The 24,391-nt window shown below is 48.5% G+C and overlaps 8 protein-coding genes across 8 annotated transcripts; 4 read left to right on the forward strand and 4 right to left on the reverse strand.

Moving 5' to 3' along the window:
• The first annotated feature begins 1,603 nt into the window (after positions 1-1,603).
• On the forward strand, positions 1,604-2,544 carry BCR38DRAFT_522459 (uncharacterized protein). Its single transcript, XM_040865232.1, has 2 exons — positions 1,604-1,836; positions 1,935-2,544. Exons 1-2 carry the CDS (start codon positions 1,717-1,719, stop codon positions 2,331-2,333), a joined length of 519 nt encoding a protein of 172 aa, XP_040718174.1. The 5' UTR covers positions 1,604-1,716; the 3' UTR covers positions 2,334-2,544.
• Positions 2,545-5,752: 3,208 nt separating this feature from the next.
• On the forward strand, positions 5,753-7,852 carry BCR38DRAFT_336997 (WD40-repeat-containing domain protein; the record flags this gene model as incomplete). Its single annotated transcript, XM_040855502.1, has 2 exons — positions 5,753-7,069; positions 7,160-7,852. The coding sequence occupies 2 exons, from the start codon at positions 5,753-5,755 to the stop codon at positions 7,850-7,852; spliced, it is 2,010 nt and encodes a 669-aa protein (XP_040718175.1).
• A 1,509-nt stretch (positions 7,853-9,361) lies between these two features.
• Positions 9,362-10,509, forward strand: BCR38DRAFT_483169 (uncharacterized protein; the record flags this gene model as incomplete). Its single annotated transcript, XM_040863588.1, has 3 exons — positions 9,362-9,571; positions 9,632-10,049; positions 10,121-10,509. 3 exons carry the CDS (start codon positions 9,362-9,364, stop codon positions 10,507-10,509), a joined length of 1,017 nt encoding a protein of 338 aa, XP_040718176.1.
• A 922-nt stretch (positions 10,510-11,431) lies between these two features.
• Positions 11,432-13,366, reverse strand: BCR38DRAFT_365109 (cytochrome P450). Its single transcript, XM_040857225.1, has 4 exons — positions 13,068-13,366; positions 12,476-13,020; positions 11,808-12,400; positions 11,432-11,722 (listed from the first exon to the last, which is right to left on the reverse strand). Exons 1-4 carry the CDS (start codon positions 13,288-13,290, stop codon positions 11,554-11,556), a joined length of 1,530 nt encoding a protein of 509 aa, XP_040718177.1. The 5' UTR covers positions 13,291-13,366; the 3' UTR covers positions 11,432-11,553.
• Positions 13,367-15,037: 1,671 nt separating this feature from the next.
• Positions 15,038-16,221, reverse strand: BCR38DRAFT_483171 (Pyruvate/Phosphoenolpyruvate kinase-like domain-containing protein; the record flags this gene model as incomplete). Its single annotated transcript, XM_040863589.1, has 6 exons — positions 15,038-15,215; positions 15,282-15,475; positions 15,500-15,606; positions 15,676-15,851; positions 15,911-15,987; positions 16,048-16,221. The coding sequence occupies 6 exons, from the start codon at positions 16,219-16,221 to the stop codon at positions 15,038-15,040; spliced, it is 906 nt and encodes a 301-aa protein (XP_040718178.1).
• A 2,742-nt stretch (positions 16,222-18,963) lies between these two features.
• On the reverse strand, positions 18,964-19,862 carry BCR38DRAFT_407520 (alkaline ceramidase family protein; the record flags this gene model as incomplete). The annotated part of the gene is made up of 3 exons (XM_040858174.1): positions 18,964-19,574; positions 19,627-19,700; positions 19,783-19,862. 3 exons carry the CDS (start codon positions 19,860-19,862, stop codon positions 18,964-18,966), a joined length of 765 nt encoding a protein of 254 aa, XP_040718179.1.
• Positions 19,515-20,086, forward strand: BCR38DRAFT_427475 (uncharacterized protein). The gene is made up of 3 exons (XM_040859836.1): positions 19,515-19,574; positions 19,627-19,700; positions 19,783-20,086. The coding sequence occupies exon 3, from the start codon at positions 19,861-19,863 to the stop codon at positions 20,035-20,037; it is 177 nt and encodes a 58-aa protein (XP_040718180.1). The 5' UTR covers positions 19,515-19,574; positions 19,627-19,700; positions 19,783-19,860; the 3' UTR covers positions 20,038-20,086.
• Positions 20,087-23,037: 2,951 nt separating this feature from the next.
• On the reverse strand, positions 23,038-24,151 carry BCR38DRAFT_510721 (uncharacterized protein; the record flags this gene model as incomplete). Its single annotated transcript, XM_040865017.1, has 2 exons — positions 23,038-23,611; positions 23,709-24,151. The coding sequence occupies 2 exons, from the start codon at positions 24,149-24,151 to the stop codon at positions 23,038-23,040; spliced, it is 1,017 nt and encodes a 338-aa protein (XP_040718181.1).
• Between the last annotated feature and the right edge of the window lie 240 nt (positions 24,152-24,391).

The following is a 24,391-nucleotide window of genomic DNA, read 5'->3' on the forward strand; positions in this document are numbered from 1 at the left end:
CCATGGCCTTGAGCATCTCATAGGCTTCCTGGACTGATGCAAACAGTTTTTGGGTTTGTCCAAATACCTCGTTGATCTCCATTTCGGCTTTTCTATTAGCCTCTCTTGCGGCCTTATACTTCCAAGGTTATCTCTGTGAGTTCACCACACGGAGGCAGGGATTAGGGCTGCGTGATCTCTCTGTATCCTATGATGGGTGTTGATGTGAATTAGTAGTTATGGGTGGTAAGCAGAATTTCGCAAGGTGTCTGAGAAACTGAGAAGGTGCTTGGCAGGATACAATTGTAGTATACAGTGGGTATAAAGTATCGATTTGACTGTTGATAGAAGACCTTGAGTACTGGCTTCTCTATCTCAGGGGATTTATGATGGTCCTACAGAAGGGCTCGAACAACTGCTGCTTCTATAGGGGGTAAAATTGGAACGATAGAGATGAATCCAAAGAGTTCTTTCAGCAGGCCATCAGAATAAAGCATCATTAGGTTAGTAGTAGCAAGTATTTTACAGCATGAGGCGGTAATCTTTCAGGCTTCCAGAAAGGTGCGAGAGCATGCAGACGTGGATATTCAAAGGGATTGTGCAGATTGCTCAACTACGGATCATCAGAACAAGCACCTCTTTTGCTATCAACGCTCCTCTCCTAGTCCCCTATGTTACTCTGGGGCATGCTGTCATGTACCCTGGAGCTCAGGCTATCTGATTCTTCCCAGCATCTTCAGACTGGTATCCATCCCATGCTTGCTGACTTGCCAATGGTGACTCGGCTTTGGAAAATACATATGGTACTTTTGTCGCGAGTTTAAAACTTGTTGGACATATCCCATATTGGGACTCCCTAGTCTTAAGATCTTGACCAGCTATACGGACTGCCAAAATCCCGAGAAATATCTCTGGAACTGCTGGAATATTGGAGAAATTTCTTACGAATATTCAGATGAGTTGTTAGATATTGGGGCAGTCTCATCCCTCACGAGAATGGTGACTGATGCTGGTATTTAGATTCCGACATCCTAGAATTTCTTCTTGAACAGCTTGTTAAGAGAAGTGATAATGCCTCCCACGGGCTATGGACATGATGGTTGTTCAATGATACGTCGTGGTCTGCATAATATCAGCTGCAGATCTAGGTGCGTTGCTGTCCCGGTGAATGTGGGCTGTGAATATACTCATTAGGTCGTCAGAAGCGACTGCCTTCTTGCTTAATGTAGCGGGGGTTTTCTAAAAGAACATTCCACGAAAAAAAGCCCAGTCCTAGAACAATCCCTAGAACTGTGAACGTCGTTGCTGAAGTCATAATCTTCCGTTCATAGAGGAAATCTGGCATGGAAAGGACAATATGGTAGTTTCCCTCGGAGTTTTGAGAGCCAAGCTTGGGGATGAAAGAGACCCTTAGATAGATAGAGTCCAAAATAGGGAGGCCAGCCACAACAATGACTGGTGATGGTACACGTGACACCCATGTTGCTCAGAAGACGTGAACTATTGCGCACATGGGTGCCTTGGGCGAAAATCGCATTCCCCACCAGTTTATCGATAGTACGGCCCAGGTTTCTATAAAGCCAATGGTTCTGATTGATCTTTCACCTCCCATCCTCTTTCGATTGACCCAATCAAGCTATCGACAATCACGAAACCATCAGCCATCCCAAAATCACTCCCAGTCACTACTCCATTTTGTATCGTCGCTTCTTCCCTTGGACGATTCAATCAATTGAAATGTCGACCAAAACAGACACTCCCAAGGAACTCAAGGCTCCCAAGGCCACTGGCGTTCTCACCGAACGTGAGATGCAGGTCCTCGGCATCGCCTGGCAGTGCTTCACAAGCCCTCCCGAGGTAAGCACGCATAACTCACTCCCACATCACAGCAAACCAAATGGAACATTCCTTCATTGCAATTGTTGGAAACCATATCTAACCTCATCCCTCCTCAGATTGACGTGCCCAAGCTTGCCGCGCTTGCCGGTTTTGGCAACCCCCGCTCGGCCACCAACTGCCTGGCCAATGCCAAGAAGAAGATTATGGCTTTGGGGAATGCCTCCGTTGCTGGCAATACTGATGATGGCGATATCAACGGCCCTGGACCTTCCACTCCTGCCAAGGCCAAGACTCCCCGCAAACGAGCCCCCCCTGGCTCTGCTGCGAAGAGCACCACCGGCAAGCGCAAAAGGATTGCTTCCACTCCTGCCGAGGAATCTCCCACCAAGAAGCCCAAGGCTGCTGCCGCTGTCGCCGAGGAGGCTTACGACGAGGAAATCAAGGATGATGGTATCAAGGAGGCTGACGTCAAGGAGAAGATCACTAGTGAGTGTGACAATGATGCTGAAGCCTAAATCAGTGGCTTTGGGATCTCACGTGCTATTCACGACTGGCAGTTTGGCATAACCTTTCCTTTGTTAGTCTCTGGCATGTGAGAACAGCAAGACTGGTAATTTCCAGTTCTTTCTCATGGCAAATTTGCGGTAGATTTGCTGGGAGGGAAATGCGTGAGGATTGTGTCATAATCTGCTACATAGGCAGACATTACAAGTTGATAGACAGAAGCATGTTTGATATCACGCTTTTCTCCACCCTTGTTCAGGTCTATAAATGCCTTCTTTCTGTGAATGATAACTATCCTATTGAGCTTTGGTTTCTCTTGATAAGGTTAAGGACTTCTGTCAACTCGTCAGATGGAGTGTAAGATGTGGTGCAAGCCCTTTGATACTATCTAACGACTTCACCTCATGATTTCCAACATCCATTAAACTACCAGTCCAGTCAGAACTTGAACAGCAATGAAATGACATGAGTATCCCAGACCCTACCTCTAGATTTATGAGTAGGCTATCCAGGAGATCAGGGAGGCTTTGAACGTCCCTCAATAGCAGTTTCACTATATCATATTACATGCAATACATAGCAAACTAGAAGTCTCAGTAAAGATAAGATATCGAGCAGTACACCTCAGAAGTAGCAAAGTATGCCCCTCGATTCCGTGAAACAGAGGGCCAAGTACCACTATCGAATTGACGTAATTAATGCTTGCTTATCTGCCCGGACTACAGCCCACGTGGAAGGCGAGTCAAAATTGATAGCGCGTCACTCCCCCAGCAAGGATTCAAGGTATGAAGTGTGACTTACTAACATATTCGACCAAATCCAAAGGAATCGGCTTACAGTTTTCATCCGGAGACAGTGAAACTACCCATAATTGACATAATTGATGAACTCCAAGTTAGTTGAGGCCACTTCACGCTTTTTTGTATCAGACTTCTTGCAATATATACCAAAGAATGAACTGAATCTGTCTGTATCCTTTCAAAGTAAAAAGTGTCAAAGTGGCTATAAGGCCTTAAATATAGAAAGATGTGCCTCTTAGCTGCATATTTGATAGTGTTGATTCACGTCTAAGCATAACTCTGGCTGATATACCAGAGGAGTTGGGGCACAGGGTTCAACAACTTGTCATCTAGCTATTATAGCAGGAAGCAGTCAGACTGCCGTTGGGGGCCAATGGCTGATGTGGTCCGACAGTTTGTCCCGCATCCCCCCATTGGTGGTATGTACAAGCCTGCTGGTCTCCACGTTATTTTCTGCCATCGTTTATAGAGGCTATATCAGTATCATGTTTAATGGTGCGTGATGAAGATAGGTTCTCCTGAACATGGGATGTTTCAACAAGCATATTCCATGGCTGATGCTGAGCAACATTAAGTAATCCGATGCTTCTGACTCATCATCGCTCTGGCAAGACATTAGCATGCTGATGCTGAAAAAGTAAGTCGATATAACCCACATCATACAACTCTGCTGAGCTAAGTCAAGCATAGACATAGGATTTCGAGGACGCTTCTCGTAATCGGCAAGATCTCTACTTCTCAAAGCTCCCCTGACCTGTGCAGTCTCCCTCCTCAACTTCTTCGGCGTATCCACCTGCGCCCTAAGATTATCAGCGATACTGGTTAGGTTCTTCATTGCCTCGCGGCAATGAGCAAAACAGTGTCGTTGGATAGGCGGGGTTGCATTGTGGCCCGGTGTTGGTTGACTTCATTTTTTATATCCCAAATCAAAGAATCGAGGATCTCGATCTGTCGCACCAAATCTTGGGTAATGTCAGAAAATCCTGCATCTCATCCCATATCAATTTCAGCCTGGGGACGACATTGCCAGCGTTTGCCGCAACTTCGGCGATGGCGATGGCGCTGACTACGCCGAACACCTCTGCTATCGCATCGATGGGCTGCGGTCAAATATGCAAAAGCTATGAGGTTCTATAGAAACCGTCTCAAGGGTGAGAAATTCTAAGATAACGTAAGTTCATTGTAGATCGGGGTAAGGCTTTAAGAATGTTGATTGGCGTGGTAGTGCTTAATCAGTATACCTCACAGTATAGCCCCGGTCATACAAGCTCTAAGCCGAATACCAACCTACATATATGTAGCGAATTAAAGACAGTTATGTCTACAGATTGGTTGTGACCATGTTTATCACGTTACCAGCAAGTCCATGGTATGATACGAAGGCGTTCGTAACTTGTTCCCATCGTTCTTCAAAATAAACAGTACCGCGTACTGACTTTCATGTGGAAGTTGGTGACAACATTCAAACAGTCACTTTCTGCACTATAAACAGTATTAATTATAATTGCAGTGCATATCAAATCGAGCAGCAAGGGCAACATGACATCCATGCTACCAAGTCAACTGCAGTTGGTGAGTCTGGGGCTCGAGCATATATACATATAGGTATTAAGGGCAAGAACCATCCAAGATCTCACACCATCGCGCGCATCTGGCTTAGATTTATCTTGGCACGGGGCTATGGAAGCCGCGGCCACAACAAGCTGTGTACATGAACTTGTAATCTTAGCTGAGCGACATGATTGGACGCCAGAAACTATGCAATTTGTGGAGAGAATCATCGCTTGACATACTGCGGTGCTTGTGAGAGGTTTACAACAAGAGATCTTGGGACATCAGGAGGATCGTTCATGTTAGGAGGCGTTTTGAGTTTTATTCATTTCAATTATTTCAGACCGTATGACGAGATACACACGAAGCTTTTAGCTATATATATACGGTATTTCTATAGTAAGGGGCTGAATGCCTAGATGACGACTGGTGAAGCTCTGATCCCAATAGTATCTTATCTTGCAACTTGTTAGCCTGCAGGTTCCTGAGATCTGGGGAAATCCCACATGACACAAACATGAAATGAGACGAAATGAGGACTAACCTCAATTGTACAAGGAATCGAACATCGTGAAGATAGTGACTCCAGTGTCTTAGGCTGGTGCTGGGGATGCGTTGGGAATATACGGGTAAAGAATTGCAAAGGGCTGGGCAAATACAAGCCTGAAACATCTTTAAAAGCAATGAGACACTCCGAAATATAATCTCGTTTAGAGCTTTTCGAGAAGGGTTACTCCAGAATATTACTTACGTACTTTAAGTAGAAGCAGTTTTGTTTACGGTAGACAAGATACTTGCTGATTGGTCAGAGCTCATCTTTGCCCCCACATCTGCTGTTTGATAAATCGCATTTGTGCATCTACTTCGCAGAGACAGCAGTCCATCTTTAGAACATGCAACTGCATAAGGCTGCGACAACAGCGACCGCGCAGCATCAGTGGAAGCGCCAATCGCACCCCGGTCGATGCTGACAGCACCAGCGATCCTAATTCCCGCGCGTCCAAGCAAATTCAGCCGCGAAGATGGAGGACTTCGACAGGAACTCGGATGCCAGCTCCGGGGAGCAAGAGGACGAGCTTATGGCCGACGTAGACGATGCTGAGGAGGTTGAAGACGAGCAGCAAGACCACGACGACGAGGAGAATGATAACGATAACGACGACGATGATGATGACGACCAAGAAAACGAGAACGACGAGGAAGACGAGAACAACACACAGCAAAGCAGCGCACCGAAGCTAACGAGAACATCAGCAACCCCGGCGCCTATCTTCGATGGATCCAAGTGGCAGCTTAAGGTCCGCCCTGAGGTGCTGACGGCGACATCCTACGACATCGTCCCGACCATGGCCGCGCCCATGGCGACCAGCGTGAATGCCATGTCCATTACTCCCGACCTGCGATACTGGATGACGGGCGGCAGCGATGGTTACATCAGGAAATACGATGGACCGGGCACCATCAATGGCAAGACGCCCCTGACGGTCGCCCAGCGACATCCATTCGTCGAGTCGGTCACCAAAGCCGGCATACTCATGTCGTATTGGGAAAATGCCGAGCCTCAGCCTGCTTCGACACGCGCCGAAGATATCGTCTTGAGCCCCGTCTACTCTCTTGCAGTCAACTCATCAGCACTGTGGTTGCTATCCGGGCTCGAAAGCGGCGGCATCAACATTCAGAGTGTGCGCCATGACGAGGGCAAGCGCATCACTTGTCTACAGAAACACACCAATGCCGTCAGTGTCCTCACTCTCTCAGCCGACGAGAAGAGCGTGCTAAGCGGTAGTTGGGACAAGAACATCTTTGATTGGGACTTGAATGTTGGCCAGGTGAAGAGGACGTTTGATGGTAGTGGCGGACAGATCTCAGCACTGGAAACCAGGCCGATGGGTGGGGTACTCGTCCCGCCCGAGGCGAGCGTGGAAGAACTACCCAGCGATACCTTCTTTGGAAACAACGGTGCTCCTATCAATGGCGACTTCGACTTTTCCCTGAAGAGCGAGGCAAATATTGGCGGCAATGGGGGGGGTAACGGTGCGGATGGAGCAATAAATGGCGTGCTAGGCCATGACGACAACGGGCTCGCAGATGCTCAGGGTAGTCCGGCTCACGACAGTCTGTTCGGCGGCAGTCCTGCCGGATCCGATTTGTTTGGCGACAACTTCGGCGGGGAAGACGACAACGAGTTCTCTAGAGCCATGATGCAGGATGCGAACGCGCAGGAGGCCCAGGAAGCACAGGAAGCTCAGCAGGCACAGCAAGCACAGCAGACGCAGGTGGCACCGGGTGAAAACACCATGTCTGACTTCGATATGACAGTATCAGCTGGGCTAGATGACCTGAGCAGGTCGATGAACAGCGGTATAGATAATGTGCCCCTCGACGGAACCACCGATGTGCTCAATACTGGTGTCTCGAGCGAAGGAACTCTCGAGGCTGTGAACGGAAGCTTCGACAGCAATGTCAATTCCACGCTGCTTTCACAGACTCAAATGACGGACTTTTCTCAGACAATGACCACTCAGCCAGAAACGACGCAGCCGGAGGTTCAAACCCCATCTGCCTTCCTGCACCCGGAATCACCATCGGCAGCCTTCGTTGAAGCTCCAACTACGCATTATGACACGACACAGACGTCCAATTCAACCTTCCTATCTGCTTCCATCGACGGCCCTCTCCGCATCTGGGATCGCCGCGCGCCGAATCCGATTGCCCGCATCGGCAACCGCCACAACGTGCCCCCGTGGTGCATGGGTGCCTGCTGGAGCCACGACGGGAACTGGATTTACGTGGGACGACGAAACGGCACGATCGAGGAGTTCAGCGTGGCGAAAGCACGAGGTGGACGAGGCGGATGGCAGCCTGAACGAACTTTCAAGTTTCCGAATGGTAGTGGACCGGTCAGCTGCGTGCGGCCTATGGTCAATGGACGACATCTCGTGTGTGCAAGTCACGATATTCTACGTCTGTACGATCTTCGATCCGACGAGAAAGGGACCAAGCATGCGCCGCCTCCATTTCTTATTGTGCCGGGGCCCCCTAGAGCTGGGGTTATCTCAAGTTTGTACATCGACGCGAGCAGCAGGTTCATGCTGTCGGCTGCTGGGACGAGAGGTTGGGAGGGAACGAGTACCGAGGTGCTGATTGGATACGAGATTGGGGTGCCTACAAATAGGTGAGGCGAGAAATGCTGGCTGAGCAACATACTCTTTGGACTTGCTGTGCTCTATTGGATTTACTCGGAGACGATACCCTGGAGTTGGCTTTCATCCGGGCGGGCGTTTTTTGGCATATATATCATCGAACCGGCATTGCTGAATTTATCAACGGCGTTGGGTCCAGACTGCTTCGCTCGAACTATCTAATGGTTCATCAAAAGGAGTTAAGAGATCGAAGAGCTGTGCCTCTCAGCAATTCCCCGGAGCCGCGCATTCAAGGAATCTAACGGGTGAAAGGACTCGCGCAGCCCGTACTTCAATGGCATTCGCCGTTGGCATTCAAGCGATGAATGCCAGGGGGTTGGGGGCACCGCGTCAATATCATCCCATCGCTCATCGCTTTCTCAGACTGCAGGCAGCATTTGCCGTGTCCGACGCTTCTACAAGGGACCTAACATGTTTGAACCTAACGGCGTAACTTTCAACGGTACGCTCACACTTTTGGTAGTTCCTAAGGCCAACCTCTTTCGTTGAGCCCTGAAGCTGTCTGCTTCGAAGATTGGAAGTCGCACACACGCCAGATCTTGAGCTCGCCTAGCTGAGAGAGACAAAACAACAAACCCGGGGGGCGCAGCTAGAGTAAAGCTCCGCTTGAATGAATCATTCCTCACCTTTACAACATCACCACTCACAACAAGCGACTGTTCGCGCCGATCTACTGGCAGTATTGACGATGATCATGGAACACAATCGATATAATCCGAGCGACAACAGGGTCAGAAATGAGACTGAATTTGCGAGACACAAAGTAAGGGCCTTACTATGTGGTCGCCGGCTGCAGGATGCCATCAGATTTGTGCGTACCTTGGTCGGGACTGCACGAGCACGAGCGGTATCTCCGAGATCCGTATTAATATCTAATCTCTCATCAAATGCGCGATCTCAGTTTGCCGATCGACTGGAGCCATCAGATACGCACGCCAATTGAGTTGAGCTACGAGTCCATATGCTGGAAATCGGATTACACGCTGGTTGGTTGAGATATATTGACATTGCTCTGTGCCCACGAAGAGCTTCAATACGTGTCCATCTCCGCATCAACTCCATCGAATAAAGACCAAGATTGCTGATCGTCATAATTGTATATACTAATAGCCAAGATGACGAGTACACTCAGACTCAGAAACCCATTGCCACACCCCAGCATCCCTGTTACTGTTTAGCTCCCGCGGCTACTGCACCTCTACCGAACATAGCCATCATATCCTGTTGAGCTAGCAAATTGTCCATTTTATCTCATCATTGACTTGAACATGTCCGTAAAAGTTGCTTAATTCACCATATCCTGTCGACAGGTGCCGGGAAATGATGAGAGTACCTAAGATGGAGCCATAGCGTGCGTTATTCTCTGTTCATCTTACTCGTGCCCACGCCCTACGATGGCTCCAGGGATATAGCCTACTAATGCTTCAAACCGGGTTTTGACTTCTTAATTTACGTTCATCTGAAGTTTATCTCAACTCAGCAACCATGGGGCCCTCAAGAGTCCTAGCTGGGACAAATCTATTCGTGTTTGCTTCACGAGCCATTGCGGCTCCGCTGACCGCTACCACGACCTTTGCCGCTATGGCCAGCACTACAGTACCGAATGTGCCAATTACCAATGTGACCTCCTACCGACCATACAAGGGCACGGCAACAACCACAGGCGCTATATCGACGACTGTCTTGGCCGCCTCCGTCCACGCATTGCCAGCGGACCCCAACAAGTTCGCATACCCTGCCGATGGAAAGCTTTAGGCTCCCCAACCGGCACCTTACATGCCTGCCGGCGGCTTGGGTATTAACGGCTCCGTCCCGTTATACCGCGTTCAGAGCGATTTCGACTCCGAGTCCATTGCCCTAGGTCTGTATCAGGAACGGGAATGGATCGAGCTCGACCTCATCCGTTGGGGTCGCGCCATCTTCTCCGTTGAGTACTTTGAAGCCGCAGGCCTTACTTCCGAAGATCGTGCTTTTCTCGAGTACATGGCGGACCAAGAAATTGGCCACGCCACTCTTCTGACCAATATGCTTGGCCTCCAGGCCCCCAAGCAGTGCACATACAATTACCCCGTGTCCAACGTGCGCGAGTACGTCGACTTCTTCCAGAAGCTGACCCGCTTCGGCGAGTCGGGCGTATACGGCTTTCTCAACCATCTAGATTCTCGCGAGGTCGGTCAGCTGCTCCTATCGAGGCGCGCCAGCAGATGATTTTCCTTCAGTTCAACGGCTTATTTCCTATGCCAGTCTGGTTCGAAGTTGGCATTCCACAGTCCTGGGCATGGACCCTCAATGCCACCGGTTCGACGGAGGACTGTGGCCCAGCTACCACCCAGAACCGTGCCCTCCCGTTGTCTTACCCCGGACGTCATGTCTTCCTCAACTGGGACGAGCCCGGCAAGCCTGTTGGGCCGGACAACAGCTACGTTACTTCCACCTCGGCCAGTGCACCTAGGTTCGCGGTGTGGGTTTCGCAGCTTAATGTTACGTACAGTCCGTTGTTGAACATTAGTGGGAACAAAGCGTATACCATTCAGCCTGACGCCAGTGTATATGAGGGCGATCCGGCTGCTAATGGGACTATGTTCATGGCGCTTACGGATGAGAATTTGTTTTTTGTTTGTGACGCCATTTAACTTGTCAATGATCAATCCATATGTGGCTGCTTTAGCGCTGTACCAGGCTGGATAAAATTAGAGGCAGTATTGGGCACACTGGAGACGATTTCGATATGGAGAGTTAATCTAGTATTGGGATGATAAGTTTAGATGAATGGAAAACTACCACTTGAGTAGCGCTTGAAGAGTTCTTATACGTATGTTGATGAATTCAGACAGCAATGAATTGGTATACGATGAAAACCAATTCACAATATCTATGTGGATTTGTTTACTTGCAATGACTTTTGGCACTCAACCCAGCTATGTGAATCCTTATCCAATCCCGCGACAGAGGGTAAACGTCGGTGCACTGCCTTGCTAAATATTGGTTGCACTACATTTCTAACACAGAAGTGAACCCTTCGTGGGGTTTAAAACTGGTTCCATCCGTCGCCTGCTGGTACGTTGAGTTTTTGAGGCTCGCTCTCCCTCAAGTGAGGGAGCAGATCCAATCCTGCAGAGGAGCTCTCAGCCAAGCAGCCCCGAGCTACAATTGAAGACGAAGTGCAGAAGAACGATTCCCTAGACAGGGCTCTTAGAAACTGAGACAAAGCTATTGATGGCCTGAAGATGAAGCCGATAATATCGGAGCAAGACCCCGATGAAGCTCGCAAAAACAGGCTTTCAGGTCGAGAGACGTTTGTACTTGGGCATAAGCCGATCTTCGGTCGCATGAGGTCCTCATATCATGAAACGACAACTAAAAGACTGCTTGTATGAATACCAAAAGAACTGGTTATGCCTGCTCATTGGTTGCATGTAACCTTACGGGGTGTTATGCTGTAGAATTGAGACAGACAGACAGGATTTATAAGTACAAGCGTTGTATCAATTATGATAGCAAGACAAGCGGCATGGAGAAATCCCCAACGCGCACGTAAGGAAATAAATTTCATTTGTGCCCTGATGCATTGCTTAGATGAATTACTCAACATCAGCTTTTGCAGCATGCTACCAACAAACATATGTTCGGATCTTACAGGTATTGCCCGCACCACAACAAGTCATCTTCTCAACTGACTATCCTCTATACTCGGCAACAAACGCCTTGATCCCACTGCTATCCGCCGTCCCAATAATAAACCGATCGCTAGCACATACGACGTCTTTGGGTCCTGCACCATCAAACTCGAAATCGAAGCGTTGCACCAGCGCAGCGATGACCATATACAATTCGGCCCAAGCAAGCCTGGAGTCAGAGAGTCAGCAAAGCACTGCGTACCAGTCCTCATAGATAGGGGAGCAAAAGGAAACGAAAACAAAAGACAACATACTGCATGCCGCCACAATTCCTCGTTCCCCTCGAAAAAGGTGCAAACGTCTTGTCCGCTTTCTTCCTCACCTCTGCGTCCATCCACCGGTCGGGCTCGAACAGATCAGGCTCCGGATACAGCCGCTCATCCATGTGCATTAAAATCGTTGTCATTCCCACGGGCGTGCCGGCGGGTATGCGCCAGTCACCGTACATCAAGTCCCTGTCTGGTGCGATGCGAGCCATGCGAGTTGCGTTACCGGGGCCTAGACGCAGGCCCTCCATTATGACGGCAGTGAGGTAGGGAAGCTTCTTGAGTGTACTGAGAGTATGATCTTCGGAGTCGCCGTCTACTTTCGGGGCTTCAGCAAGCTCGGCACGGAGACAACGGAGCATGGTTGGATTGGTGTAGACATAGTAAAGGATGATGCGCAGAGCATGGGCGGTGGTCTCGAAGGCGGCTCCAGTGACGGCGCCTATTTCGGAGTAGACGCGCTCAAAGGTTTTCTCTTCTGGTGGAAGGCTGGATGACGCCAGAATATCGTGAATAACGGTGCGTGGGGACTCGGGGTCTGAGGCAGACGCCATAATGTCTTTGGTGAGTTGCGTCAATTCCTGAGAAAGCGTAAGTATATTGCGAGGCCGCCCAAACGAGAATTTTAACAAGGGGGAGTATATGTATCTACTCACCCTACGAAACGCAAGAAACGCCCTTCCGCCCTCATCTCCCACTTTCCTCGCAACAATAAACGGCAGCGCCCTCATCAACGGTCCAAACCAGGGTGCATGCTTACTTATCCTCCACAAGATCCCCGAGCCCTGGAAAATGGCACCGATGCTGATATTGAAATCCTCCATATCCAGGTTATGGATATCCTTCCCCAGTATAAACTCGGTCGCCACGTCTCTGACCAGTGCGCCCACGGCAGCACTGAGATTGACAGTTTTCGTTTTTGAGCCAGCGAATTCCGCTAGGCGATAACAAAGCTTATTCGCTTTGTCGTGGACAATGGCTTGTTTCCTGTTCACATTGGCCTTGGAGAAGAAGGCGTTCAATGGCGCCCGCCGGCGCCGGTGCACGTCGTGCTCCACGCAGAAAACGGTCGAGTGTCGAGCGTGGAATCGGGTGTACGACCAAGCGTACTTGTTCCAGCGCCCGTCTTGGCGGTAGAGCTTCTCAAAGTAGGCTGGGTCGTTGATGTGCAGTTCATATGGACTGATGCGGATGATGGGTCCTTTGGAGGTTAGGTTTGGATATCATATGATCATCAGAGATTCTCACCGTATTTCTTATGCATCTCTGCGATTTTCCAAGTGTATTGACCATGGCAAATAACATCATAATAGGCTTCGTAGTAACGAGTGATGGCGGCCAATTTGGGCCCGGGATATCGGGAAAGCGGATGCAGAAATAATTGGTAGAAGGCAAGGCTTGTAAAATATACGAAAATCGAGGCGGCCACATGCTGCCAAGACAGGCCGCGTATTGTCGCTAGAGTGTCCATGTTGGTTGAATGTTTGGCACTATGCCATTAACTTGAAGCTGGATGAGGTTCCAATTAAGTGACCTTACAAGTGGAGATGGTGCATGTTCTCGAATTTCTGTTCGCTTGAAGGCTACTTTAGATTATGAACCATGCGCATCGGCCTGGCACGACCGGCGACTTTCAGGGGCAGTAGAAAAGGTTATGACCGGAACCCCAACAAGAGTTGAACCGGCGAGTTTTCCATTATGGAGTGGATCTTCTCCAAAGCACTTTGCCAATGGCGTATGTTACCATACAGTGCAGTCAGGCATCCAAGAAAGTCGACACCACCCAAACGGCTCAGAGTGGAAGTGGAGATAGTACACGACGGCTAATTTGGTAGAAACCACCGCTCGTTGAGTTCAAATTTGTTTCGAAACTAAACGGTCGAAGATGTCGGGAGCAAACTTCCGAACCATTTATTTCCGTTATCCAGATCATAGCTCGAAACAAATCCAACAAATACTTACAGAAGTAGGATCGAAAGTGTGCGTAACACTCTGGCTCATACCACGTTGGAGGTGAAGACAATGATGGTCGACAAACCGATGCTCTATGGTTAGTTACATAGTTAGCTAGATAGATGAGTATGCTGATCAATTTTCTAACCTAGACCAAATATCACGTCCCACTTGCCTGCTAGTGGTGGATTACGGGGACTGGGGTGTGAGTAGTGGAATCCAGCCCATAGTTGCGGCATGTCTTGGCACGTATGTTTAGCCGCCCGTCCACTAAAAGTAGCAGTGATACATTTTCAGTTGGAAATAGCAAGTCTGTGCCACCCCCATCGACCTTGATATCCACCAGGTCAGCCAATTACTTAAGTCTTTGAATAGTTTACTCTGCCCTTCTCCCCTTGGCGTGGTCCAGTATTTTGAACCTCAATTAGTTTTATGTGAGAATTCGATCAACGAGCATCTACTACCTGTCCCTCTAGATACGCTAGCCGTTGATGTGATCTCGGTTACTCGAGTCTCGAGCAATCTTGTGATCAACCATGCATTTGCTTGACCTGCCGCTGGATTGCTTCAGTTCTGGGAGGTTCAGGATTTCTTTCTACGGGACAATTACAGCCCAACAATAGAGAACAGCCCCAACAACATTATCGAAAAGTCAATCGAAATGTAGGTAGCTAAGATATCGGGTCGACAGATTTGAAAGATCCTCCGAAGTCTACTTAGATATTCGTTTAAATTTAATTTCTTCTCTGAACCTAGATATTCGTCGAATAATGAAGGCGGAAGAAACGTGTCTTCGCCGCAATATTCAGCGTCAGGTTATTGGTTCACAATTCTTCGAATTTTTATGATTTACCAACGCGCCAATCGCTTATGTGAATGCGAACAACAGTGTATAATGGAAAAATATATTTGCTTCTTCTGGGATAGGACTGTACCTGGTACGCCGCAGTCCAAAGACCATAAAAGGGGGCGGAGCCAGTTTAATCTAACCATGCAAATAGATCGAGCCGTTATGAGACAATTGATAAGCGTATATTAAATGCCTTACCATACCATCTCATGACCGAGCAGCACCATCTCGAAACCAATTTGAGTTACAACACAAGCCATCTGACGACATGTGCCCCATTAGCCAGCAAGTAAAACATCATGATTATTCGACTATAGTAAATGTAACTTGGAAATTCACCCGTTACCAACGAGCCTCTTACGTTCTAGTGTAACACCTCATATCACAAGATATGTGCCTTCCCATTCATTAGAATCTACTTCGTGTGTCCAATCGCCGCATCATCGGCTTTCTCGGCCTTCTGGGCATACCCCCTCGCAGTTTGCACGCCACCATGAACAAGATGTGCCAGCCCCCAAACATCAAAGATCACAGCAATGCATCTATATCCCTGCTCAATCATCATGGGAATCATTTCTGGGCTCATTGCACCACTGAATATTCCGATCTGTCAGCCACAAACACCATTTGTCCGAGAGCAGGGTAAAAGGAGAACTCACCCGAACAAAGGCTTCCCATACTTCTTTCCCGCCTCCGCGACCTTCGCAATAGCCCCGACAAATTTGGGGTGCGTATCGCTACTCCTATCGAGTGGCAACCCCGCGTCAGCCTTGAAATCTCCCGGCCCAAACATCAGCCCGGAGATTCCCTCGACGGCTGCGATCTCATCCGCGTTCTCGACGCCCTTGATGCTCTAGATCTGTGCTATCAAGACAACGTGGCGGTTCGCCGTTGTCATGTTGAACGAGTCGTTAGGGTATAGGGACGCGTCCGATATGCCAGGGGTGAAAGTCCACGGGCTGAAGGAGCGGGCACCGATGGGAGCTGTTGAGTGGGAAAGATCCATATGTTAGTGGACAGGGTGAGGGATTAAATATAAAAGGAGTCACTCACGATAGTAGACCTCCTTGATAAAGTCCTTGACTTCTTGAGCAGATTCCGTGTGAGGGATCACGATGCCCGATGCGCCCGCGTCCAGGGCAGTTGACAAGCAAGTCTCGTCGTGCTTGGGAACTCGGACGACGACCATGGTTTTGCCCTCTGAGTGGTGTTGGGCAGCATGGATGGCGCTGAAATTGAATTAGAGCACTGTTTTCCCCTTTGGGATTGGATGACATATATCACTTACTCGTGAAGGGTCAGGCGATCGAACATGCCATGCTCGACGTCTATCCAGATGAAGTCTGGCTTTGTAGAAGCAATCACCTGTGACATATCAGCACCCGCTGCAGGTTCGTTATGATATAATTTCAGATGCACACTTACTTTAGTGACGAAAGTGCTTGGGATTCCTTGAGCGACGCCAAATAGTGTCTTCCGGGGATCTTGCTGGGCTTGTCGTAGTGCTTCGCGCAGATTTCCAGGGTGCGTCAAAAGAGACGAACGGAAGGACGCATTGGTATGCAAATGCGGTTGTTCAAGGTAGCCCTTCACGGCCATGTTGGCTGAAGTATCAGAGACGGAACCCATGTTAAATTTCTAGTAGAGAGAGGAGAGATGATTCAGTATGTTGTGATGTGAATTGCAATTATAAATGGGACGTCTAAGGCTTTTATCTTTCAGAGGATGGCAGGTCTTCGCCTCGCTTCACTTCATGTAGCCTCATATCGGGTGAACAACCTTCCCGAGTTCCTTGGATGTTGGATGGAAATGATGCGCGTGTCTGGAGCCGTTGGGCCGGTTCGATAATATCTCCTAACTCCTGCGTTAACCATGGCCAACTGCAGGAATGGTGTGGCGTTTATGGCGTGGCGTCGATAGCGCTTATGGTCTTATGACACTTTAGTTGGCTGACAAGGCTTTCGTAGCCTAGGATCCCGGAGACGCCTAAGCCCGGCTTCCAAAGCGTCGGCAGGTCTAGTTTAGACAACATATTATCAACTGTTGAGGCAAAGTAACATTATTGGAAACAGAGGCATGGCCGAGCCAATAGTGGGAAGTATTAGTTATACGTGATTTCTAGCAAGATACGAAGCCCAACTATGGCAGGCTGGTTGCCTCATATTGATCTTTGTCAACGGGGGTACGTGCATATCCACCACTACTACTTGGTTCGAGCCCACCAGCACTAGCCTCGCTTACCTAAATACATCACTCTTCTATCTCTCTTTGTGTGCCTCCACGTCAACCAGGTTCGGTTCCGAGTAGTACCTGTTATATTCCGGACTCGAGGGTCAATCGTCCACCGAGAGCTCGAAACTCGACCACTTTGTCGTTATTTTCTTAATCCACCTCCTGCTTCTTGATGATTCTCCACATACTTCGAATCAAACTGGCTGAAGCGTAGCACTAAAGACATCTGGCCTCCTGGACAGCGTGGATTTGACAACTGAATGCCATTGTGAAGCCAGTGACACCAATGCGACGGCCGAAGATTGCGGTCTTACTCCAAATTAGTGCCTGTTTTGCTGTGTTACGTTACATGCTTTTTGCAACTGCCGGATACCTGATTGCTGTCGTGTTAGCTATCTACGCCACGTCAGCGCTATATACCTAGACGTCACGGGCTAATACATTATTAATCATGCTTTATTCCGCAAACTGGTGAACAACAACGGCGACATGACAAACTTCCTCCGACACCTCCGGTTTCCAATAGAAAATTTAAAGACGAACAATGTAGTTAGATCAGCGTCGTGGCAGATTCATGCATAGAAGACTTGTGAGCGAGCCCGGCACGTGTTTTTCTCGGATGCGGACAACATTACATTGCAGATGGTCTTAGGTAATCTCTTAAGCCACTAATTGCGATTCATAACCTGAATGATAGTGAAGTCCATAGCCCAAATGATCAATACTTCGACGATCAGGACTATAGTGTTTATCAGCCTGAATAGGCTCTGCGAGTGCTGCGTAACAACTGCGAAATGCACAAATACGGATTCACGGCAATGAGAGATAGTGAGCAGAATGGGGCACGAATAATAAAATAAAATTGCGAAAAAATGACCAATGAAAACACCATAATCGAACACAGCACAGTAAGGCACAGCAAGGCAGTTATAGTGTAGAGACCAAAAGAACCAAAAAGGAAAACAATGTGAATCCGTGTTGGCATTTTCCGAGAATGAACTGTCTCCCTGAAAAAGCACGATCCAAAAGCCCGAATAACAGGCGCGGTCAGAGACCAAAACGATAACGTCAGCATAGGCATTTCACATATAAACTACCACAGCAAGTTAAGTGTGACCAATGCGTTCGAGTCTTGACTATCGTCACTCAATTATAGCGTTGAGGAAGGTGGCCAGGATTTACCACCGACTTGGATTTCAAACGCACAGCCCACGGATTTACCACGGACTTAGATTTTGAGCACCACTACGCCCGGATTTACCATGGACTTGCATGATTCAAGCACCAATGCTACTAAATATCGGTGCTGATATTCAAAGTTTGATCTACGCTACACGATGCATTCGTGCTTCCTACAAAAGGTCAACCTGGTCAGTTATTGGAACTTGACCGTGCACTGCTGAGGTGATCCATACCGCGCGGCCGACCAAAGCTTTGACCCCCTGAAGGTCTGAAGGCAGCTGTGCACATGCTAGCTGGTGCAATGCACAGCTTTCATGTCTGGTGATGGATCCAATCGATCACTCAACTAGGTGGGCAGAAACGTACGTCCAGCTGAACCGTTACTAGAGCATGAAGTAAAGTATACACATGTGTAGATTGCGCGATGGGAAGATTGGAGAGACAGGACATACAATCACCGTCACATACAACCTTGTAGTCACAGAACAAGGGTGGGAGCGGAAATGGGCTACAGAACATCGCATCTGGTTAGTCGAAAGTGCTAGAACAGGCAGGGTGGGATGCTAGATATGCAGCAACATGTGCAACCCGGTGACTCGTGTGCTACACCTGTATCCATCCTTGGTTCACTGCGGAGCACCTGGGAGTGTTGCACCTGATAATTGGGGTGAAGGGGGTTTCGCGGGCAGGCACAACTAGTCGGGCAATCCCATCTTTAGTCCAAGCAGATTGTTGCAAGAAGGACAAGGCGGTATGGCGCCTCCCCTGCGTCTCTGTATCTTATGTCTAACATGAATGGAGCGGACAAGTCGCCCGTTTGACATGTATCTCGATCACCTGCTGTACGGCTCGTGCGACATGAAATCTCGCATTGAGCTGGTCTTCTTTCGTCCCGTGAAGATGAAAGCAAGACTCCAGACTCGAGACTCAACTGTCGCACAGCTCCCGAACCAAGAGGATATACTCGTTGGCACCAACCGCCGTCAAAACATGCCACCAGCCATGAAACTCCAATAACCACGACCACGGCATCCCAATCGCACCCCTAATCTTCCGCAACTCAAAGCACCTCTCCAAGTCGATATTCCAAAGAACATAGCCGCTAATGAGTATCACCAATGACTTCCCATACCGTCTCAGAAGCCTAGCCTTCTCCTCCTTGGACCTTCCCATGCCGTAAAACATATAGAAAGTGCGCACACCAATGACAGCCAGCATGGTGTTGAAGATGTAGACATGATGCAGGATATTCCCCGTGTAGACGTAGACGCCGCCCCAAAAGCACGAGTTGGCCACGATGAGGGCGCTGATGACCCAGCTCATGGTGGGGGATTGCCCCGATGCGTAGAGTTTCTGCAGATATGCGGTTCCCAGGATTATCATCGCGAGCTCGTCACAGAACTGCGTCGCTTGGTGCATGGTGGCGTGGAAGACACCGGAGAAAACGCCTAGGATGAAGAGTGCGGTGGCCATGCTATCGAAAGGCCAGAATGCCTTTTTTGCGCCTGGGCGGCGGGGATGCCGGAGAGCAAGGTAGACTGCATCATGTCAGGATCTATGTGCCTCTGTGTCGTTGCCTGAAACGCTTACTGTATGCAAGATTGGTGAGAGAGTTGATGAACTCGGCTATGTATCGCGTAACTGCATAATCCTCTTCACAGAAACTAGTGTCATAACGAATAAGCCTGTGCATCTATGCTATGGTGGTCTGTGGCATGGAAAAGGAACATGAAGAATTCGCCTTACTTTGCCGCACTTGTCGGTGTGCCCCAAAAGCCCATTGACGCATGTGGATCGCCCGAGAAATGGTGGTTGTGGTGTCCCATGATTGCTCGAACAGCGTTAGGTGCTTTATGCGACGGTGAATACGGTCGATTGCTGGGCGTAGGTCGGGATCAGCGTCACATGCAAGGCTGGCTAGGTGATTGCTTTGAAGAGATCTTTGCGAATTCTCTCATACAGCTGCTTTTAACCAGATTTCGGAACGCACGGGTGCGCTAGAACGTACGAGCCGGAAACATGAGATACTTGTGGGGGTCGGACATATATGTATGTATCCACGTATATGCACTTTGCCCATTTTGTTACAGGCGATAAGGTCCAAATCCAATTGAATTACCTATCATCAATATGAGCTGCTAGCGATGAGGTATCAAAAGGGGTGAAGTCAGTTGCCTTCTGGAATATGTTCATAAAATAATTTAGTTCAAAAGTCCAAGAAGATAACCAAATCAGAAGTTCCAGCAACCTCAGCCACGATGTGTCCAAGCAAAGCAAGATCGTGTTGATTTCTCCTTGGTGCCGGGAACTTTGTTGATACCGTCTTTTGCTGCGAATGAAGTCTCACCATTAAGGTGGCTGCTGTAAGTCTGCCATGCTGACTGTTGTAAGTTTGTCATGCTGACTGTGGTAAGTCTGTCATGCTGACTGTTGTACCTCGTGATGCCCGAATCCCGACCCCTGAATCCACGTGTAGATCTACCTAATAAGTTGGCCAGGTGTCGGCTATAATTGACCATTCAACTCTCAAGCTTTTGTTACATGATACCCTACTTCAGCTTGTATAAGGCATCTTGGATGCCACCCAGCGCACCAAAATCAACCTGTACTGTATCATTTTGTCATTCTTCTGCCACTTTGAACAAACGCAACTTACTTCCAGCACAAGATTGCTTCCCAGTTATCGCTTACAATTTTACAAAATAGCCGGGTTCTCCTTCTGAAAATCATGCTTTTCGCAAAAGACTGCTCCTCACCCCGCCGTCGCATGTACCTCCCCAACGTAACCTGTCTCGGGCACGCAAAAGAAACCATCAAATATAAATCGCCCATCCGACCCCAAAACGCATGCAGCTGAATCAATGATAACCATCTCGCTAACTTCAGGACCAATCAGCGCCTTTATGTCTACCGACACGATAGCATTTGTAATGCCCTTGCCGTTATGAGTTCTTGCCTGATTGTAGACCTTAGAAGCTAATTCTGGGGTGAGGGAGCCCGTCGCTAGTTGCTTGCCCAGTAAGTTTCCCAAGGAGATGTGGTGGGCCTTGCGCCCGTGGAACCTGGAGGTCAGGAGATTGCAGTTTGTCCCCTTTTTCGGCGCCGGGCTCTCCTGGTGGTGAAAGCTTGTGTCGTTTTGATCTAGAGATGATTTCCTATTATTGACCGGGCACGAAAATTATATATGCCCTCGTTGTCAAGATGTGTTGGTTGCGAATTGAGGCGATGTAAATTCTGGCGTCCAAAATCATCTCATCTGATATGGAATATGGCGTTGTTTGGTTAGCTCTTCAACTTGGACTCTTCAGCAAACGTATAGCTGCCTGAAGTTTCCAGAAATTGCCTAGAAATTCTGCCCGCAACTCAGAACCTAGAATCTCTATGCAGCAGAAGTGATTGCAGAGCCATGTGGATTTCTTTGTGACAATGAAGCAGGTCTTGGTGAAGTACGAATACTTCCAAATCTTTAACTTGAACTGACCAACGTAGTACATACTAATTCATTCAGTCTGCCCCGTATACTCTACTCCATCTTGGCACAATTGGAAGGCTTCCCTCCCTCGCACCCATATAGTCTAATCACCCCACGTGATACACCCAATCATGGCATTCATTCCACCACTTTTGCCTAGCAGCAATACCGGTCACATTACATGCCTCCTACTGTTTCTAGACCTATATACCGCTTCGTACTTATATGCAGTGACCAAGCGTCTGCAAAACATCACGCCCCTTCTCATCTCCGTCAATTACTTCCCCAGCCGCCTCTGCAACAAAGAATGCGCTTTGTGCTTCCACAACGTAAAAGTCTCGTACATGGCATCAAAATACGACATCAATCGGGGCCAAATATTTTCCAAGTGTGCGGGAATGAAGAACCTCAATATTGCAGGCGGTGAGTCATTCCTGCACCCCGGCGTCCTCAACGCGCTGGTCAGGTACAGCAGATATGGTCTCAAACTCGAGAGCGTGTCCATCATCAGCAATAGGAGTAATATTAGGAAGTCTAGATAAATGGTGTACGGCGCGTATCTAAACATCCTGGCCATCTCGTGTGATTCGTTCGATGAAGCGGTTAATATTAGGATTGATTAGGGATAATGTTTTTGATTTCTTTCGCATCGTGGAATGGTGTCTCAAGAATGGAATCAATTTCAAGATTAGTACGGTGGCATGTCGGTATACATTTGGCGAAGACATGGCGGCGCGTGGCGCCGAGCTGGAACCCTTTCGGTCCAAGGCTTTTCACGGTTTGAAGGTCGAGGGTGAAAGTGACGGGTCTGAAGAGATAATGGAATGTTAGGACAAATGGTGTTTTATTGAATATGAGCATCTCTGAAGAGTCCTCTCAGGATTGTACTGTGTGCAGAAGGGTCTTATATAGGTAAAAATGAGCGGTGCCTGCGCCGCAGGCAGAAGTTAAATGGTTAGAAGGGTGGATGCCACATTGACCGAAATCGTAGGATAATTGTGATCATGTCATCACAGGCTGGCAATCTTTGGTGTAATAGCATTGGAAGTCCAACAACAGACGCTGCGAGATGTGGCCAACTTCGAGATCAAAGACCATGAATTTAAGCTCTTCTGCCATCGGCATTGATATTTGCCTTGTTTCTGCCTGAGAGCAACGTGATGTTGGAGTTGAGGTGACTATGTAATCCGTGTTCTGGGATAAGAAAGCCTTCAATCACCGTGGTAGTCTATGTAGAGTCTATGACTGGTTCAAACAGGAACTCACGCTTGAGGGTACTTGTAGAAATGGCTTGCCTGAGGATAAGTTTTTGCAATGGTGATGCTTCGGTTTCGCATGTTCCGGATGAGTGTGTGCATCGCAAGTTGAGAGTTCAGGAACAGATATTATCACACGTGTGGTGGGGCGATCAAGTCTTTCTTTGTGAAGTTCAATAGCCCCACTAGTATACTCCTTCGTATTACGTCACAGCCACTTAGTCATCAGCGAATGATGATCTAATACTGCTACTCAATAAACTTGGAGTGGGACTAAAGGGGTATTTTTTCCTTGACAGGTATGTACGACGTGTCCTGTGAGATAGAAACCGCAACCGCAACCGCAATGGCCAAAACTGAAACTATTGAAAACAAACAGGTTCCGAGAACCATGCGACCCTGTTCAGTCCATGCCCATCTGTATATAAATTCTCTCATATCTCGTTCCTGACCGAGAAACCTGATTGCCGTAGAAATGGCAGAACCATCGGTGCTATCCACCTTAAAGATCCCCGATCCGTCTTCGAGCCAGCTTCGGAACAAGTTGCTCCTGTTCTGGATAAGATCTGAGAACTGAATTGCTCCGACCCCCAATGCCAGAGCGATCTGAGTGACATTCTTTGATTTGACTCCGGAATCCGAGCGCCCACTCTGCCGACGTTGTAGGACCTCGTGCTCATGCAACATTTGTCGGGCTTCTGCCGATCCTCTGCGTACCAGCTTGGTTGCCTTGCTGACGGTTGTGTTGCCCTTAACAATGTGTTCGATGAGCTCCTGATGCGTCGTTTGAATATCACTTTGGACGTGAGAGTGTCCGACTTGGTCGCTGAGCTTTTTGAGTTGGTGGCTATAAGTTGTTAGCTGAGGTTATCCTGGAATTAACGGATCAGGGACTGTCATGAGTTCTGAAAAATGCCGTATGCGGGTCGCTTTGGGTTACTTACCTTGTATTCAAAGCGACTATGCAACTCAGGTCATAGATGCATCTCTCCAAATTAATCACATAATGTTCGATCTCCTCCTTGCTGATCATATCCCTCATCCACGTCCGCGCATTTGATTTCAGTTTACGCCCTCTTTGCACGCCGCACTTCTCCAGTAGCATCTGCAGGGTATTCGAAACGGCCTTTATCCGTGATATAGCATCTCCTGCGATTTCGCGAAGTTGTATTGACACCCGATCTTGTGTCTCAATGCATAACTCTTTGCTGTCGACGAGGTCGCAGATGACTTGCATGCTGTTGAGACATTCCTTCATGCCCCTTTCGGCTTGTCTCTGAGTTTGCGATGATTGATGAACTTTTTGGAATGCCTTAACCCGCCTTAAGGCAAGGTTTCCAAGGTCAAGAATGCTGCAGGAGAGGTCTATCGCTGTGGCTGGATCCATGATTACGGTTTGCGTCGTATAACAGTTTACAATAGAGATTGGCGGTAACAGGAGAACATGCACAAAGTTCCCGGGTTCTACACATCAGCACTTTAAATCACTTTTAATATTCACTGCTCGGCATCATGACGATATTTCTCATATTGTTGAGAAGGTGAAGCACATGCCGAATGGGAGGCTGGATCAAGTCATGTGGCTGGCTAGTGCACATTGGCTGGGTAAGGTTTGAGGCCGAACGTT

Source organism: Pseudomassariella vexata, assembly GCF_002105095.1.
Source record: "Pseudomassariella vexata strain CBS 129021 chromosome Unknown BCR38scaffold_4, whole genome shotgun sequence".
NCBI lineage: Eukaryota > Fungi > Ascomycota > Sordariomycetes > Amphisphaeriales > Pseudomassariaceae > Pseudomassariella > Pseudomassariella vexata.

Bases quoted from the DNA above. Each gene is read 5' to 3' on its own strand.
- BCR38DRAFT_365109 (XM_040857225.1), bottom strand. From the start codon at position 13,290: ATGGACACTCTAGCGACAATACGCGGCCTGTCTTGGCAGCATGTGGCC. The intron at 13,021-13,067 runs GTGAGAATCTCT...TAACCTCCAAAG, and splicing joins AGAGATGCATAAGAAATACG to GACCCATCATCCGCATCAGT. The intron at 12,401-12,475 runs GTGAGTAGATAC...ACGCTTTCTCAG, and splicing joins CGTTTCTTGCGTTTCGTAGG to GAATTGACGCAACTCACCAA.
- BCR38DRAFT_522459 (XM_040865232.1), top strand. From the start codon at position 1,717: ATGTCGACCAAAACAGACACTCCCAAGGAACTCAAGGCTCCCAAGGCC. The intron at 1,837-1,934 runs GTAAGCACGCAT...ATCCCTCCTCAG, and splicing joins GCTTCACAAGCCCTCCCGAG to ATTGACGTGCCCAAGCTTGC.
- BCR38DRAFT_427475 (XM_040859836.1), top strand. From the start codon at position 19,861: ATGATTGCTCGAACAGCGTTAGGTGCTTTATGCGACGGTGAATACGGT.